At 60.6% G+C, this 17,984-nt stretch overlaps 1 protein-coding gene across 1 annotated transcript in view; it reads right to left on the bottom strand.

Moving 5' to 3' along the window:
• Window positions 1-601: 601 nt before the first annotated feature.
• Window positions 602-17,984, bottom strand: part of ESPNL (espin like) — a 28,786-nt gene continuing 11,403 nt past the window's right edge. Inside the window, exons 6-10 of the mRNA XM_057551120.1 lie at window positions 12,812-12,943; window positions 6,345-6,462; window positions 5,175-5,290; window positions 4,092-4,286; window positions 602-3,226 (exon numbers count right to left, since the gene is read on the bottom strand). Of these exons, the coding sequence (XP_057407103.1) occupies window positions 1,619-3,226; window positions 4,092-4,286; window positions 5,175-5,290; window positions 6,345-6,462; window positions 12,812-12,943 (2,169 nt within the window). The 3' untranslated portion in view covers window positions 602-1,618. The remainder of the gene's footprint in view (window positions 3,227-4,091; window positions 4,287-5,174; window positions 5,291-6,344; window positions 6,463-12,811; window positions 12,944-17,984) is intronic.

The following is a 17,984-nucleotide window of genomic DNA, read 5'->3' as shown; positions in this document are numbered from 1 at the left end:
GTGTGAGTTGTGTGCCGTTTTGGACTATGATAACTAGTACGGTGTCACCTCTGTGATTACTGCCCCAGAACAGATTTGGAGAGTGAGATCACCAAGGTTTACAGCTCGATGTGTGGACAAGAGGGTCGTCATCTTGGGTGACGGAGGCACTTTCTCCAGCAGGAGGCAAAACTGTCCCCTACACTTGGCCCGGTGCCTTCACGCTGTGAGGTCCTGCTCAACCAGACCCATCCATCCCCTCGGTCATACATTTTTTTTCCCAAATAGTTACCAACATTCTCTGTACTGTTATTAGTAATTCCTTCTTTCCCCCATGGATTTGCTGCAGTGCCTTTATCTCAAGGGCAAAGTCTTCTGTGTGAAATATCTCAGCTTTCTCTCTTCTGGTCTGTTGATCTGAGTGACCATATTCTGGGGTCAGAACCACCTTGTTTGATGGACTATTGCTTTATAATTATGATGTCATCATATTTGAAATGTAAGCCCCTTCGTTACTCTTCTATTTAAAATCTTCTAGTCTGTTGTATTAGTTAGCTATTGCTGCATAACAAATGACCCCAAAGTCTAGTGTCTTAAAACAATGAACATTTATTATCTCACACAGTTTCATGGCCCACCAGGTGGGGCCCTCTCTCTATGGGCACAGGTGCAACAAGCACAGGTGGGAGGGCCGGCCAGGAATGGATCTTTATTTAGCAAACTCACGTCTGGTGTCCGCCCTGCAGGAGGGTCTGGAGCTGGAGCCATTGCCAGCGCTGGCCTCCTGCCCGGCCTGGCAGCTCCAATTGCCTGACACCCCCGACTTTATATTTTCCTGATCATCCCTCCCTGTGACAGCCTCAAGTCAGCTGGCTGGGAGGATCCTCTGTTCCATCCCACATCTTGTCTGAGCCCTCCAAGCTCTGTAGGCACGTAGGGACACCGCAAGAGACCCCTATCCCAACGGTCTGTCTGCAGGGAGGCGGCGGCCCGCAGAAGATTCCTGAAACCTCTCCCCCACACACTGCCTGCTGGGGCCACGCCACGGCTGCAAGACACCTCTCCCTAAGGCTCCTTGGTTTCCCTCCCTGACCCGGAGAATTCGGGAGTCTGGTCTCTTGCCCGTCGAATCCCGTTCTCTCCGACCCCCAGCTCCTCCGCCACTTCACAGGTGGGGAAAGAGGACAGAAGAGGGGAAGGGGCATGGCCCAAGGTCACCAGAAGGAACCAAGGCAGGACCCGAGGAGGGCAGAGCTCAGGACGCGACCAGAGCCACCGGCACCAGAGGAACTGAAAGAAGGGACACCCAGGCGACTCTGGAAGGAGGACCAATGGGAAACACGGGCTGGAATCACAGGTGCCTGAGGGAAGACCAGGCAGAAGGGCGCGGGGCTGAGATGGCAAATCATCCAACTTCGGGGCCGACTGGGGGACTGACTCTTGGGTCAGCAGTAAGAAGGGCTCTGAAGCTGATTCCTGCCAGGGGGCAGACCTGGAGGGTGGCAACTAGCACGCTGGGTATCCGCTGGCCTGCCCTCAAGGCTCACCTGGCCACCAGGTGGGCGAAAGGAAAAAGAGAAGAGAGGACCCAAACCACCCCGGAAACCCCTTTGGGAGGAAGGCAGGCTGCCAGCCCATCTCACTCCCCGAAGCTGAACATCTCGGCTTCTTTCTCCTTCCAGAAGGCGAAGCTCCGGTCGATGTAGCCACAGATGTCCTCGCTGTTGAAGCTGCCCCGCTGGGGGCGGGACCCCAGCCTCTGTGCCGCGGGCTCGGGGCCGCCGCTGGGGCCGGCATGGGGCGGGGGCCGGAGCGGGGTCAGGCCCGACTTGCGGCCGGGCTCTGCGCCCCAGGGGGGGCTGCGGCTGGAGCCGAAAAAGCGGGCTTTGATGTCCTCGAAGCCGTCGGTCCAGGCACGGCGGCCGGCAGCCACCTCGTCCGTCACGGCCTTGTGGAAGGCGCGCGCGGCCTCCCAGCCGTGGGCGCCCAGGTGCTCGAAGACCTCGAAGCAGAGCAGGTGGCGCATCTTGCGCTCCTCGGCCGGCAGGTCGCACTCCAGGAGCTGGAAGTAGCCCAGCATGAAGAGGTCCAGCGTGAGGCTGCCGTAGGGCACGGGCGCCCCATCCACGTGGGGCAGGAACTGCTCGGGGGACAGGGGGCCGCGGGGCCGCCGGCTCAGCCGCCGCAGCTGCCGGCCGGGCACGTGGGCCAGGATGGACTTCCAGGTGCCCAGCAGGTGGGCAATGATGCTGCGCTGCTGCCACAGGTGGCCCAGCCGCGGGCTGTCACTGGGCGGCGGCGGGCAGGGCAGCCGAGGGCCCCCGGCCGCCTCCCGCCCCCGCGGCTCCAGGCGCCGGGCCTCCAGGGTCCTGCAGGCCGCCGTCTTCAGGGCCGGCGTGTAGGCCGACTTCTTCCAGTGGCTGAGGAAGAGCATGACGATGCGCTCCTTGCGAAGGCTGGCCAGGTCCGGGCCAGGCACCGCCCCCGCCTCCGATGGGGCCTCCTCGCAGCTGATGCCCGAGTCGCTGGCCTCCTCCGCGTCGCCGGGCCCCGGCTCCCCTGCGATCGGGCCGCCGCGGGGCTGCAAGGGGGTGGGCCAGCAGCCTCTCAGGCACGGCCCCGGCTGGGGCCCCAGCTCACAGGGGCCAGGGCTTGGGGTGCAGGGCCGGCCGGGGGCTGACTCGAAGTTGCCGCGAAGTGTCCGCACCGACACCCCACACTCCTGGATCTCGCGCTGGGCCTCGCTCCTCGGAGGGCTGGCTGGGGCCTCCCTGCGGGCCTCCCTGTGGGCCTCCGGTGGGGGCCTCTCCTCGCCCTGCACCAGCCCGTTCACGCCCTTCAGCAGCAGGGACAAGCTGCGCACCAGCCGGGCGACGTGGCTGCACCAGAAGGGCAGGGGCTGCGCGCCGGGCGTGGCCTGCGAAGCCCCCAAGGAGCCCTGAGGCTCGACCTCGGGGCCGGGGGCTTCCTCGCCCTCCAGCCCGGGCGCCCGGGGCAGGAAATGGCTGTTGACGGTGATGCTGACCAGGGGCGCGGGCAGCAGGGCCTGCAGCTCGGCCGCCAGCCGGCCCAGCTCGCTCTCGTACTCCTGGCAGCGGCGCCGCAGCTGCAGGTCTGCGATCTGCTTCTCCAGGTACACCAGGTCGTCCTCGGTCAGCAGCTCCCCGAAGGGGCCCAGGATGGCCTGGTGGGTCTGCGAATACTGCCAGGCCGCCTGCTCTGTGGCGCCCGCGCTCCCGCCGACGTCCTGGGCACAGGGAGGGCAGCTCAGCGGGGCCACAGCCCACATGGCGAGTTCCTGCTGGACACAAGCTCCCCTGGGTGGCCTGACGCCCCTCTGACCTCACCTCTGCCCACCACGCCTACTCACTGCGCTCTGGCAGTACCAGCAGCAGCCTCCTTCCACTCCTCCCTCGGGCCAGCCCATGCATGCCCCAGGACCTTTGCACTTGCTGTTCCCTCTGCTCCCAATCACTTGTCCCACAGTCCCACAGGGCTCCCCTCTCACTTCCTTCTGGCCCCTGCTCAAGGCCACTCCCCAGAGAGGCTGCCCCTGACCACGCGGACGGAACGGCCCCCTCCCCTTTTCACTGCTTCGCTTCTCTCCTTAGCACTCGGAACCACCCTCAGCGCAGTTGCCCAGTCACCCCGCCTTCCCTGCTGGAATATAAGCACCAGGGGGCGGGGCTGGTCTCCTTCACTGCTGAGAACAGAGCTTGGCACACGGTGGGCACGGGATACAATCGTTAGATCAAAGAACGTGTGGGTACCACATCGTTAGAGATGAAGGGTTACAGGTGAAGGGACACAGCCCTCTGATCTGGTTCAGCTTCATGGTCTGGCAGAAGAGGAAGCTGAGGCCACAGAGGGACACGCAGTGGGGTTCCGGGTCTCAGGACTCGAGGTGTGTGCTCAGGGACCCCACCTTCCACGTCCACCAGCCAGTACAAAGCCTCCTGCCCTCGCCTCCACCCTCTACGCTCTGGTCCCACCCGGGCCCCGCCCACCTGCCACAACGCCACGCCCCTCACCCCCTCTCCGGTCCCACCCTCCAAGCCGGGCCCCGCCCCCTTTCAGGCCCCGCCCCCACCCTCGTCCCAGCCGGGCCCCACCTGGGCCTCTGGCGCTGGAGCTGCGCCCAGGCGAGCCTGCAGCTTCCGCACCATCACCTGACGCTTCCACTCGGGGATGGGCCGGCCGCGCTCATCCCGCGTGGGCACCAGCCCGTCGAGGTCGCCCGAGGGCAGCCCGTCCAGCTGCAGCGCGACCAGGCTGTCCGGGGTGCCCCCCGCTGCCGTCTCCGTCCCCTGTGCGGACAGGCAGGTCGTTCAAGGCCCCTGTGGGCCTCTGGTCCGGGAGGGAGCGGAGGGGAGGGCCGCCCGGGACAAGCGCAGCTGAGGGAGGAGGGGCGGTGGAGGCTGACCAGGGAGGGCAGGGGAGCTGACCACTAACGGCACCCCCAGCCTGTCTAAGTGTGAGTCTTCTGAGGGCAGGGACCCCGCTGTGCCCTGTGGGACCCAGGCACGTGTTGGGAGGCTTGCTGGCTGAGAGAGGCAATCAGAGATCCCGCCCAGAGCATGCCACGTGGCTGGGCAAACTCGGCTGGGAACAGGTGCATAGACAAGTCTGGTGGCCAGTTCTGGGCTGCAGGACTTGTCAGAGCCTTTAGTGTGCTGTGTGCACTGCAACTCTACATGGGGCGGCACTGCGCAGCATTTCCCAAACTCAGACAAACAGCGCATCTCAGGGGCTAAGGTTCCCAGGACCCGTTCAGGGAAAGGGTGGGCTGGATTTAAAAGGGGCTGGTGCCCAGAAGGAGGAGGAGAAGGAGGAGTGGGCCGCTGGGAGCCCCCCGAGGACGAGAGCAGTGGGCGCCAGGCCCACCCTCCCCAGGGACCGATGCTTCCCTGTACCGTGACAGCAGCATCTGTCAGCATGAGGGGCTTGGGCCACGGGGACCCCCTGGAATCAGAGAAGGGTCCCTCGTCTACTATGACGGGGAGACAGGTTGCTTCTGGCCTTGGAATCTCCATCTCCTCAGATGCCAGCCAGTCACCCCAGGGGCCTCCTGGAGGACAGGGCCTGGCTGCCCCAGGAGTGACCTGGCTGGGGCCCACCTAGGAGAACACGGTGAGAAGCCAGCCGGGCTTTGGCTGGGGTGCCTTGGGAGACAGGGATATGGCGGGGGCTCTCACCATAGGGACGGCTATGGCACTGGTGGTGACCCTCGAGGGTGCTGTGCGGGTCGTGTGCTCCCTCAGAAGAGGCTGGTCAGGCTGGCCGGGCCAGGCTGGGCTGAGAGACGCTGCCACTGGGAGGAAGGGGCAGCTGGAGTCAGAGAGGTCGGGGGATGGGGAGCAGAAGATCCGGACCTGGGGCAGGACCGGCCTTCCTGAAGGACCACTGGACTTGGAGCCAAAGGCCCAGCCAGCTCCCTGCCAAGTGCCCTGGGACCTGGGCAAACTCGTTCATCCCTGGCATTCCAGAGGTGTCCTTGGAGCCCCTCCAAGCCCTGCCGGTTGGGGAGCCTGCATTTTACCCACCTCATCCCATCCCACAGCCCGTCCCCCCCTCCCCAGCCCCTCCTGTAGCCTGGAAGGAGCTAGAAAGGGCATAGGGTTCCGTGGTCTGGGGATCTAATGCAGCCCCATCAGACCACAAACCTGTCCTTTCACCGCTCTTCCCTCCACTAGACACACACACACACACACACACACACACACACACACACACACACACACACACCCCTACGTGTGACTATAGAACTACAGCCCATTCCATGAAGCATGCTAACCTTCACTGCACATGGGGCCTGCTGACATTTTTCATGCTATTCCATGCCATTTCATTTTGATAAGTGCTGTCACAATTCCCTAACGGGTGGTGACCTGCAGTTCGAGGGCCGTTCCCCTGCCCCCTGCTGGAATCTCAGGCAACAGCAGCGGACTCAGAAGGCCCCTTCAGACACAACCTTTGATTTCCCTCTGGACAAGCTGAGGCCCAGAGAAGCGAGGAGGCTGCCCAAGATCACAGCGGCAGGAGAGTCAGGCCGCGGGGGGTTCAGGGCTCACAGAGAGATGCCCGAGGGCTGGGCAGGAGGCTGTTTAATTGTGGTTATGGAACGCGTTTGTCCTTACTTTAAAAAGGCAACAGGACAATAAGGGAATCCTGGAAGAGTTGGGGTGCTGGCTTGTGGGAAGGGGTGGTCCCAGCCCTGTCCTCAGTGTCCTGCGTGCCCAGCTGCCGCGAGTCTGCTGCTTCCCACCTCCCCCCGGCCGCTTCGAAGGACCTCGGAGGTGAGGCCAGCAAGGCCCACTCCCAGCACCCACGGCCCAGGCCAGTCCTCCCTGGAGACGTGTACTCACCGGTGGGATCCCCGAGACCTGGGCCCCCTCTTCTTCCATCCTCCAGGGAGTGCCTTGCAGCCAACAGCGGAGGAGGGGGGAACGGCGGCGGCGGCGGGGGCGCCATCAGGAGTGGCACCTGGGGGCAGACAGGCCTGGTCACTGGGAGGCCCAGGTGGGCCTCGACTTGGGCTCCCAGGTGGGGGTGGGAGGCGTCCAGCAGGCTAGCCCTGGCCCGGTCTCCCTGGGGCTGGGGCTGTGCATCTGAACGGAGCTTGCAGAGGTAAGTTTGCAGGAGTGAGGGGCAGCGCCCCTAGAGGTTCTGTCCAGCCCTCCACACTGGTGAGCAGGGCTCCCCAAACACACCCACGCACTTGTCTGAGGGCTGCCACCCTTAGGTGAACCCCTCATCTCAAGGCCCGGCTCCCTCTGGAGGCAGCTTAACTCAGCGGCTCTGGGCTCTGGGTCAGGGTCTGGTGTCCCCCTTGTGCTCACTCGCCACTCCTTGGCCTTACAAGAGACACGTGCACACGTTCACACATGCACACACACACCCTCCCTGACTGTCCCCTGACTGTGCTGAGACACACTGCCTGGACCTGCCCCCTCTCTCAGCCCTGGGCATAGGGGAAACCACAACGAACTTGGAACTCTTCTCAGCCCCGTAAACAGTGCAGCCGTGACCGCGCCTCAGCACAGAGGCGCTGTGCCCAGGACCCACCATGCAGTGTCTAGGCCACTCTCCCAAGGGCCACCCGGAGACAGAGACCACCAACATTGGTCCCCGGCAGCCTGGGGTCAGGGAGATCCATCAGCCCCGGTCTGGGGCTGCAGGGGCACCCGCATTTCAACCCCATGTCTGCCCCGGGTCTGGGGCGAGGCGCAGACCTGGCCTTGACCATCTCCCCTGCCCCCAAGCGCTGGCTGGTGGGCAGCTGGAAAGAATCCTCGACCTGGAGGTGCCACTGCCCCCTGCATCCCCAGCTAAGCCCTGCAAGGTCTCAGCTTTTGCACCTGACCAATGGGAGCCAAGAGTCGAGACGAGCACGCAGGCTGCTGTGAGGCCGCAGGTGGTGACAGAAGCGGGACTGCCCTTGGCTCCCTGCCTTGGCCTGTCCCTCCCCAGGCGGCAGAGAAGTTTTCTGAGCTGTCCTCCAAGGACTCCAGAGCCGGGCTTGCTGCCTTTTGGTTTAAAGCGGAACGTCAAAAGGCTGGCCGGCCGTCTTTCAAGTGACGTGGGTCCCGGCTGTGCCAGTGTGGCCTGGATGCCTGAGAGCGCACGGCCGCCCCAGCTCGGGTCCCCAGCCAGGAGGGCCACTCACGGCGCTCTCTCCGGGCACCCACCGCTGGCCGTCAGACCGAAGCGCCTCGCCCACTCCCTCCAGTGGGTAGCTGTGGCGGAAGGTGGCCTCAGGGCTGCCAGGCCGGGCTGGAGAGAGCCCTGAGCGGGGCAGGGGAGCTGGTGCCAGGCCGCCCCCGCGCGGGACGTGTGGTTTGGGGCCGGCGCTGGCGTCACACGTGGGCGGCTCGTGCTGCAGCTCCGTTGAAGGTTCTCCAGTCTCTGTCTTGAAATTCTTAAGCAGTTGTTAACAAGAAGCCCACGTTTTCATTTTGCACTGAGCCCTGCACGTGCTGGAGCTGGAGCTGCAGGGCCAAGTCCCCCAGCCACGCTGTGTCCCCTGGCTCACCTGTAGGTGGGCCCTGTCCCTCCCGCGGGCAAGGAGGCACAGGCGTTAGGCGGCCTCCCCAGCCTCGGGGGGGGGGGTCCCGTCAGAAGAATCCCCGGCTCTGCAGCCACGGCCTCGGGCCCCTCAGTCGCATTCCCGTCCCGCGGGGGCCACGGGGAGGGGAACACAGCCCGAGCCCTTATCTGCCACCGCCCTGCACCTCATACCTCACTCTCTGCAGGAATCTGTGCCGAGAGCCCAGGAGCCCTGGTCGCGGCAGGGCGGGGAGTGTCCGCCAGCCCCCAGCCCGGAGGACCTTTGGAAGCAGGCGCTGGGCTGTGAGCACAGGAAGCTGTGGCCGTCCTGGGCCGTCGGGGGCTGTCCCAGCTGCCGCCCCCAGGAGCAGGAGCTGTCGCATTAATATTTGAAGGCTGAGGTGTCAGGTGGCCCGGCGGGCTTGGGCTGGGTGTGGGATCCCTTACCACTGTGCTTTAACCCTCCACAGCGCAGGGGCCGGGGGAGCGGAGCCTTGGGAGAGGTGGGGGAGACCTGAGATCCCTGGTCACGCAAGAAGAGACCACCCAGAGGACTCCCGCAGTACAGCCCCCCAGGCACAGATGGGGAAACCGAGACTCAGAGAGGCAAGGAGCTTTCTCAAGGGCCCACAGCTGGGACGGGGCAGAGCTGGGACCAGAATTTTACTTGAGACCCCCCTCCTTGCTCCTTCCAGGACTGAGAGCCCCTCGAATGGCTGCTCTTTTTGTCCAGGGGCTCCAGCAGTGGAGGAAGAGGCAGGCGGGTGGGTCTCTTGCACCCCTACCAAGGATGCAAAGCCCTGGCTCCCCTCTTCCCGGCTCTTTCTCTGGGCTGCCTTTCCGCGGGAGGGGCCCAAAAGGAAGAGCAGGCTGCTCACTGACTGCTACAGAATACGGGCCTTCCCAGGCTCAGGGGCCCCCGGCTGTGACACAAGTGTGCGCGCGCAGCAGCCATCTGGGCCCATATCGGTCACGCTGGGACGCGGAGGGGGGAGGGGATCCGACAAAACACGATGCTTTCTCCCTGCCGTGTGTCTCCGACCTAGGAATCTCCTGTCTTCTTCCAGCATCCGCAAGGCAGGAGCGAGTTGGCTTGGGAACCTTATGCAGGGTTGAGTCAGACCCCAGACCCCACGGCTGGCGCTGACAGTCTGATGGGCAGAGCAGGGCTGAGTCCCAGGTCGGCCCCGGGCCCCTGCCCAACCAGGACAGGGCTCTGAGCCTGCCGCACTCTCCCCTGCTCCCTGCCCCTGCCTGGGAGCCCGCAGCCCCTCCCCGCAATTGAATCTGCTCTCGGGCTGAGGGGCAAGGGCCTCCCAGTCCCTGCAGAGTGAAGGGCTCAGCTGGGGTGGCCGGGGCCCTCTCATTTCGGGAAAGATGGAAGAGGCAGGAAGTTGGTCCAGGGCCCAGGGAGATGGACTTGGTGCCAGTACAGTACCCACAGCCTGGGAGACCTCATGCCACCTGGTCCCTGAGGCTGAATTCTGCTCCAACCCTCACCAAGGAGAAGCCTTGCGGAGTCACTCAGTGTCCCCCAGGCCTGAGTTTCTCTGCCTTTGCTGGGAAGATGAGGAGTTACTGAGAGGCCCTGGCAGGGCCTGGCACACCGAGGCACTCAGACCTCTTTGCTGTTGTTAGCACGGTGTCTTGGTGATCTCTGAATTTCAGCCGGGACGGGGCTCGGCTGTGGTGTTTCCCAGGTGACAGGAGTATCCACATCCCCGCGTCCCTCATTCAGGCCCTGGACAATAGCCGAATCTACAAGGACCCGAGGGCGTGGCAGATGTTGGGTCCCGACATTTGGGGTTCTGACAGCTGGGCGTGTGCTGCCCCCAAAGGGGGCTGTTGCCCTAAGGTCGGCGGTCAGCTGGCCCTGGGCTGGTGCCCTTCCCACGCCTGGTGTCTCCTTTTCTGTGTTTTTGATGAGATTTGAGCAGCGCCATGCCTGCCATGCATTATACATCGAGGACAGCTGTGGCGAGCCGGGTTACAGGCCTGTAATGCCACCCGGGCCGAGAAAATCATGACCCACAGATGGGTGACGGCTGAGATTCGGTTACTGGCTGCACGGCCAGGCCCCGCCCCTCCCTGGGGGAGGAGACTGCCCAGGGGTGTCCCTTGCCCTCTCTGGGCCTCCGTTTCCCCATCTGTAAAAGGAAGGGGTCCTAGGGCTCTTCTGGACCCAGGGGAGGGAAATTAGCACCCGCTGTGTGCTGAAGGCACATGTCTACCGGCCAGCAAGGCTCCTGAGCTACATTATACAGATGAGAAAATCAAGGCTCACAGACGCTCAGAAGTGGGGATGCCGCCCGGCCGGGAAGACTCACTCCAGCTCTGTGAGCGCTGAGTACCGGGCTGGGGGCAAGCTGAAGGGGCTGGGCTCACCCTGCACGGGGGCTACGCTCACCCTCCTGGGCCGCTGCCCCTAACTGTTGCTGCCGTCCAGCGTCTCACTCTAACCTGGCCCTGCGGCCAGGAGCCCAGCTGCCTGGCCCCCTCCTTGAGGGTCGGGATGCAGGGGGCCCCTCTAGCCGCTGCCCCATTCAGGTCAGAGAGGCCCAAGCCCTCACTGTGCAGAGGGGTACCCCAGGCCCAGGGGGTGGCAAGACTTGGTCAAGGTCAAGGTGGTGTGGTCGAGGCAGGGCCTGGCCTTCCCGAGCCTCGCAGAGGCCCCGCGATGGGCAGCGGGTGAACCCAGGCCCTGCGGAGCCTCCCAGGAAGGGGGTGCCTCCCACAGGGCAGGCCTCCGCTACCCGTCCAGCCGTGCCCCCCAAGGCTGCCTCTCTTGGGACCCACGGCTCCCTGGGGGCAGAGGCAGGCGGCCGTGTGGAGATGGCTTTCACCACCTCCTCCGAGCCCGACACAGGGAGAGGCCGCGCGGGCGACCTCTGGATATTGTGTTTCCATCAATACTGCATCAGGCGCACAGCCTCGCCGCCCCCCCCCCAACCCCGGGCGGCCCACAGCTGACGGCCCGCCGTCCCGCGGGGCCGAGACTGCCGGTGAGGCGGGGGCCGGCGGGGAGCGACTCCAGCCAGCCCCGGATGCAGTGGATCTCAGGGAGGCGGGCCAGCCTGCGCACTCTCCACCACCGCAGGCAGGGCACGTGGACGGGCTGGACACCGCGGGCCGGAAGGCCGGGAGGGGAGGCTATACAGATGGCCCAGCCCGGCTTGGGGAATCCTGAGCAGAGGGGACGCTGCCTCGTGTCCTGCGGTGACACCAAGGAGACCACCAGGACCAGGCGGAACCGCAGGAAGCCTGACACGGGCTGGTCCCCAAACCCCGGGGGCTCAGGAGAGCGCCCAGAGCCTCCACCCGCTAGGAGAGCTGGGCACAGCGGCCAGGAGGGGCTGGCAGATGTGCCAGGGGACGGAGAGCAGGGGGCAGAGACCCTGCTTGGAAAGAAGGCTCAGCCGTGGGCACCGCCGTGCGGGCTGGGGACAAGCAGGGGACCCCGGCCAGAGGCCAGGCGGCACCTGCTCCCTGGCAGCCGAGCAGCTGCGCACCCCACCTCCAGGCCGGCCCCAGGGCACACACAGAGGCTGGGGGGCCCAGGCGGCCAGGGCGTCCCTGACCGGTGGACTGCAGAGCTCTGTCCGCTACACCAGGAACCCACTGAGTTCCCCCAGCTTCCGGAACCCAAGGCAGAAAGACAACCCTTATCATACAATAGCCACTCGAAGGGTGAGTGAATAATCAGTACATCGATTACTTCAAGCAGTGAGTATAGTCCTGTTTCTGAAACTACGACACCAGGACAAACCAGGACTCCAACTCATGTGCCCCGAAGCACCCCTGGCCTTTGACCCAAGGCCGCCTGGGTGTGGCTTTCAGGCAGTGGAGACAAGAGGCTCTCAGTGGTGGTCGGGTGAGGACCATCCCACTGGCCCAGGGCCGGGGAGGACAGGGGCTCAGCCTCAGCTGATCGCGGATGCTCCGGGGGACGCCCCGAGGGAAAAGGAGCACAGCAGCCGCGGGTGAGACCCGGCGCGGGGGGCTCATCGCCCCTCTGGGCCTCGGTGCTCTCACCTGAAGGTGGGACCAGGCGATCCCAGGGACGCCTTCCGAAGGGGCGGCCGCTACAGAAAGCTGCAGCACAATCTGCACAGGTTGGGACGAATTGTCGGTCGCCACCAGGGGCCTGGAGTTGGGGGTGCAGGCCGGGCGGGAGGGCACTGGCCCCAGCTTCCCCACCACACACCCGCCCGCCCACCCTCACCTGTCCACTCGCTCACCCGCCTCTCCACTCTCCACTCAGCACACACGTGTGGCCCGCCATGTGCTGGGGGCTGGGACCCACGAGGTCCGTGCCCTTGCAGATGCGAGGCCCGGCGAGGTCACGTGCCCCGATGGGAGGGTGGGAAGAGACTCTCTCCTTCCGGGCTGCCCGGGGCTGGCCCGCCTCACCGGGTCACCTCACCGAGGGCCCAGGGCCCTGCTCCCACCCCTGGGGTGTCTTCAGCCTGACACGGTGTCACCCGACAGCAGCCCATGCCAGAAGCGTGGATCCCACGTCCTAAGTGTGCTTTCTGTGGCCCGGGGGGAGGGCAGACCTCAGCCGAGGTCCAGCCACAGCCCAGCCCTGGTCCCGGCTGTCACGGCCCCTGTCACGGCCCCTGTCACGGCCCCCGTCATAGCCCTGGTCCCGGCAGCAGCTCAGGTGCCGCCAGGCCCTTTCTCCTGACAATGACACCGTGTACGCAGGCGGCTCTCCAGCTACCCGGCGTCAGCGCGGCAGGGGTCTGTCACCCGGCCCACGGGGGCTGGGGACCGCGAAGCTTACCGGCCGGGTGCTGTCGCGGAGGTACTGGGCGCAGTCGCGGTGGCCGTGGTACTCCGCCAGGTCTGCGGCCGTGTAGCCGTCCTCGTCGCGCAGGGCGGGGTCCACGCGGTGGGAGAGCAGGGTCTGGCAGCACTGTGGAGAGGGCGCACCGTGGCCGCACTGCCGGCTGCCCCCACCAGCTCCAAGCTGGGGCACCGAGGCCGTTCAGTCCAGGGCACGGCCTGAACCCACTCCCGGACCCAGGCCGCCCCGTCCCGCGGGCCCCGGCACCCCCTGTCCCGGGTGGGAACCCCAGGCGCCCGCGCTCAGGAGCTCACCAAGGGCCCAGCTGGTCAGTCAGCCACACAGCCAGATCCTAGCCAGGCAGCCCGACCCTGACTTTGCCCTTGTAACCCTTGCCTCGGGTTCAAATACGGAGCCGGTTTCCATTTTTACAGCGACCTTTGGAGGTGTGTGTCATTTTCACACGAAGAAACCGGGGTGCAGGAGGCTAAACAGCGTGGCCCCCCCCCAGGACTCCGGGCCTGTCCCCTCGCCCACCTCACCCTGCCCGCTCCTTGGCCTCCCGGCCAGGCCTGGCACTCGATGAGCCCCTCTTCTTGGCCCCAAGCCTAGGCGAGCTCTGCGGGTTCCCACCCTCATCCTCTGCGTCTCTATCTCTGCGCACACGGCTCCACCAGCCACACGCGTGCTCCCTCCTTGGTCAAGCCGGGCCTGGGCCCCCTTGTCTCCCTCCTGACTGGTCCTCTGGGCTCGTGTGATGGGAGCTGGGAGGAGAGGAAGGCCTGGAGGCTCAGAAGCTGGGAGGAGAGGGGAGGATGGAGGAGAGCAAAGCGAGAGGAGATCCGGGTCTGTGAAGGGCCCTTTGTGAAGGAGGCTGCGGTGGGGTGGAGGGGAGGATACAGGGGGCTGCAGGAGCAGGCTGTGTGTCCAGAGCATGGGGTTGGGGGGGGGGGTCACAGCAGAAGAGGAGTGGAGCAGGGGGCACCGGAGGGTCAGGCCTGGCCCCAGATGGGGCGGGGACAGCAGCCCGGGGGAGGGAGAGGGGGAGGAGAGAACTTTCCCGCAGAATGACGCGATTACTGCTGGCAAACGACGGTGATCCATTTGTGAGCAGAGGGTGGGTGGTTACAGATGACCAAGAGTTAAGTCTGGAAATCCGTGAGGTAGCCGTGCCAGCGGCAAAAACAGGTGGGCGGACGGATCCACGTCAAGGAGTAGAGTACCAGGCAGGTCACACCAATCCACTCTCCAGAGTCAACGTAAAAAATGGGCTAAATGTGAAAGGCACCTTCCTAGAGCATCAGACAGGCAACAAGGAAGTGAGGAATTGTCGGACCAAGCTCAGGAGACAAGGAAAATCCCGAGGGATCAGCCCACCACTCAGAACAGCTTTCGCCCTAAGAGCAGGCTGACGCGAAGAAATGGCTGTAACCAGAGCAGCTGTGTCACAGGCTCACGAGGCTAGGGAGACCGCAAAAGCTCAGGGTCCACCGCAGGCTGGGCCTCCACCCTCAGAGAAAAGGTGAAGCAGGAGCCAGCCCGCCCTCTGCTTCCTGTCACGCAGGTGCTCCAGGAATCTCAAGCCCGGATTGTGGTCTAGGATGATCCTGACTCACAGTTCCCACGTGTGCCTGTTAGGCAGAAGCAAATAAGATGTCACCCAAGGCCCTAAGTAATGATGTGCAGCATAGAGTCAAACAAAACCAGGAGCGCAAGGAAATAAGATACCAGAAACGAGAACCAGAGGACCCAACACACAAAGAAACAGACCCACAAAGTCCCGAGAAATAGCAGACTGTAACACAGCTGTGCTCGCTGCTTTCAAAGAAGTAAAAACCAAGCTTGAAAATTTAGGCACGGAATTGTAAATTCTAAACAGCGGCACAGATTTTAAACCATCAACAAAACGAAAAGACAGCCTACGGAATGGGAGAAAATACTTGGAAACAATGTGACTGACAAGGGGTTAATATCCAAAATATATAAAACAGCTCATACAACTCAATATCAAAAACAACCCAATCAAAAACTGGGCAGGGGGCTTCCCTGGTGGCGCAGTGGTTGAGAGTCTGCCTGCCAATGCAGGGGACACGGGTTCGAGCCCTGGTCTGGGAAGATCCCACATGCCGCGGAGCAACTAGGCCCGTGAGCCACGATTACTGAGCCTGCGCGTCTGGAGCCCGTGCTCCGCAACAAGAGAGGCCGCGATAGTGAGAGGCCCGCGCACTGCAATGAAGAGTGGCCCCCGCTTGCCACAACTAGAGAAAGCCCTCGCACAGAAACGAAGACCCAACACAGCCATAAATAAATTAATTAATTAATTAAAAATAAAACAAAAAACTGGGCAGAAGGGACTTCCTTGGTGGTGCAGTGGTTAAGACTCTGCACTCCCAATGCAGGGGGCCCGGGTTCGACATCTGGTCAGGGTACTAGATCTCACATACTGCAACTAAGAGTTCACATGCCACAACTAAGAAGCCCTCCAGCCGCAACTAAGGAGACCACCTGCTGCAACTAAGACCTGGTGCAACCAAAAAAAAAAAATAAAAATAAGGGCAGAAGACCTAAATAGCCATTTCTCCAAAGAAGACATACAGATGGGCAACAGGCACATGCAAAGATGCTCAACACCACTAATTATTAGAGAAATGCAAATCAAAACCACAATCACCTCACACTGATCAGAATGGCCATCATCAAAAAGTCTACAAACAATAAATGCTGGAGAGGGTGTGGAGAAAAGGGAACCCTCCTGCACTGTTGGTGGGGATGTAAATTGATACAGCCACTATGGAGAACAGTATGGAGGTTCCTTAAAAAACTAAAAATACAACTACCATATGACCCAGCAATCCCACTCCTGGGCATATATCCGGAAAAATGAAAACTCTAATTTGAAAAGATACTATCACTTTGAATTACTGGTTTCCTCATTAATTAATGAATTAAATAAAAATGTTTGACACAGGCTCATTTTATAGTGGAATGAAAGTCATGATTACCAGCACTTTTTAAAATTATCCTTTAACATGTGGAATCATTACAAATTCACAGTTAAAAATCAGACAGCTGAAGACTCAAAACATCAGGTTTAGCGTTGCCATTGGTGATGTCATTTGCTCAAATAGTGAATAATTTTTGGTAAACTGCTAAATAAAACAAAATTCTATCTTCCCTCAATATATACAGTAGGACCATTCTTGGAACACTCTTATGTATATTAAAACTATGAAGAAACATTGGTGTATGTGTACGTATATTTGAATTTAGGTTCGAAGCTTAGATAATTACATGTACTTGAGTTAGGTTCGAAGCTCAGATAACTATGAACAGGTTTTCTACCTACATACATGTCCGATCCATTGGGAAGTTGCTTGGGGCACAAGACCCTTCCTCACTGTGCAGGACTGTTCTGGAATAGCGGGCCACCTGGCCTCCCCCACAAGAGCACCCCAATTGTTGTAACCACAGAAACAGCCCTGAAATTTCCAAAACCGACCACTCATCTATTGCAGATATTCTCTGGTTCTCGGATCCTTGGTCACATACTAAGCAAGTGCTCAATAACTCTTTGTTGAATGAGTGAGTGTCTGCATGAAGGAAAGCGTGGACATGAATAGTTGACCATCAAAGACTCTAAAAAATTAGCCAGCACAGAAAGTCGACAGAGGCAATCGTCTGCTCGGAACGTCTTTTTTGGGGACTCATAATACTCAGTAAAAATTCTCTCTTGAATTAGCAGCAATGTTAAGCTAGGTAGAGAACTACCAACGAGTTATAACCGCATATCTAAACCTTGAAGGGACCTTGTTTACACCTGTCTTCTGCCGTTTCCTCTTCAACCTCATCAGCAAAGCCCCAGACCACACCCCATCTTATGGCAACTTCCCCGTCCACAGCGAGCCCTCCTCCAAACAGCAAGGAAATCATATGCCCTCTTCTCGGGATCCCACAGCAGCTCCCAAATGGCTCCTTACGCAATATTAAAACTAGTTCAAGGTCTTCCACCACTGCCCTCTCACTACAAGCCCCAGCTTCTACTCTCCACTCTGTCCTAGCACTCTGACCACTTATAATCGTCTCTGCCTTGCTAGAAATCCTGCTCCTTCCGACATTCAAATCACTGCTTTAAGAATGACCGTCTTGGGCTTCCCGGGTGGCGCAGTGGTTGAGAATCTGCCTGCCAATGCAGGGGACACGGGTTCGAGCACTGGTCTGGGAGGATCCCACATGCTGCGGAGCAACTAATCCCGTGCGCCACAGCTACTGAACCTGTGCGTCTGGAGCCTGTGCTCCGCAACAAGAGAGGCCGCGACAGTGAGAGGCCCGCGCACCGCGATGAAGAGTGGCCCCCGCTCTCCGCAACTAAAGAAAGCCCTCGCACAGAAACGAAGACCCAACACAGCCAAAAATAAAAATTAATTAATTAATTTTAAAAAAAAGAATGACCGTCTTCCAATAAACTCTGTGTCAGTAACTCAAAAAGAAAAGAATGACCATCTCTATGAATTCTTTCTAGATTAGCTCAGCTAACGCTACTCACATAGATGGTTCTCAAATTTGACGTATATTAGAGTCAGCCGGGGAGTTTTAAGAAGTCCTGATACGTGGGCTCCCTGGGACCAATTAAATCAGAATCGCTGGGGTAGGTGGAGCTCAGGTATTAGAATATTTTAAACTTGTTCTGGAGAGTTCCAGTGTGCAGCCACGTTTGAGAACCATTACACTAGTGCTATTATCTACCACACTTAAAATCCTAAACAAAATGTTAGCAAATTAAATTCACCTATGTATAAAAGAGACCGTTTTTCATGACCAAGTTGAGTTTACTCCAAGAATGCAAGGTTGGTTTAACATTTTAAAGAGTAATCAGAGTAGAAAGCAAGGTCTTGAAGAGATAGTTGCACACCCATGTTCACTGCAGCATTATTCACAATAGCCCAAAGGTGGAACCCAAATGTCCATTGATGGATGAATGGATAAAGATAACGTGGCATAACATACCGTGGAATATTATTTAGCCTTATAAAAGAAAGAAATCCTGATATATGCCACAACATGAATGAACCTTGAGGACATTATGCTAAGTGAAATAAGCTGGTCACAAAGAGATAAATACTGTATGATTCCACTTGTATGAGGTCCCTAGAGTAATCAAACTCATAGAGAC

This window comes from Balaenoptera acutorostrata, chromosome 8, assembly GCF_949987535.1.
Source record: "Balaenoptera acutorostrata chromosome 8, mBalAcu1.1, whole genome shotgun sequence".
Classification (NCBI taxonomy): Eukaryota; Metazoa; Chordata; class Mammalia; order Artiodactyla; family Balaenopteridae; genus Balaenoptera; species Balaenoptera acutorostrata.
This window is presented reverse-complemented; position numbering and strand designations above follow the sequence as displayed.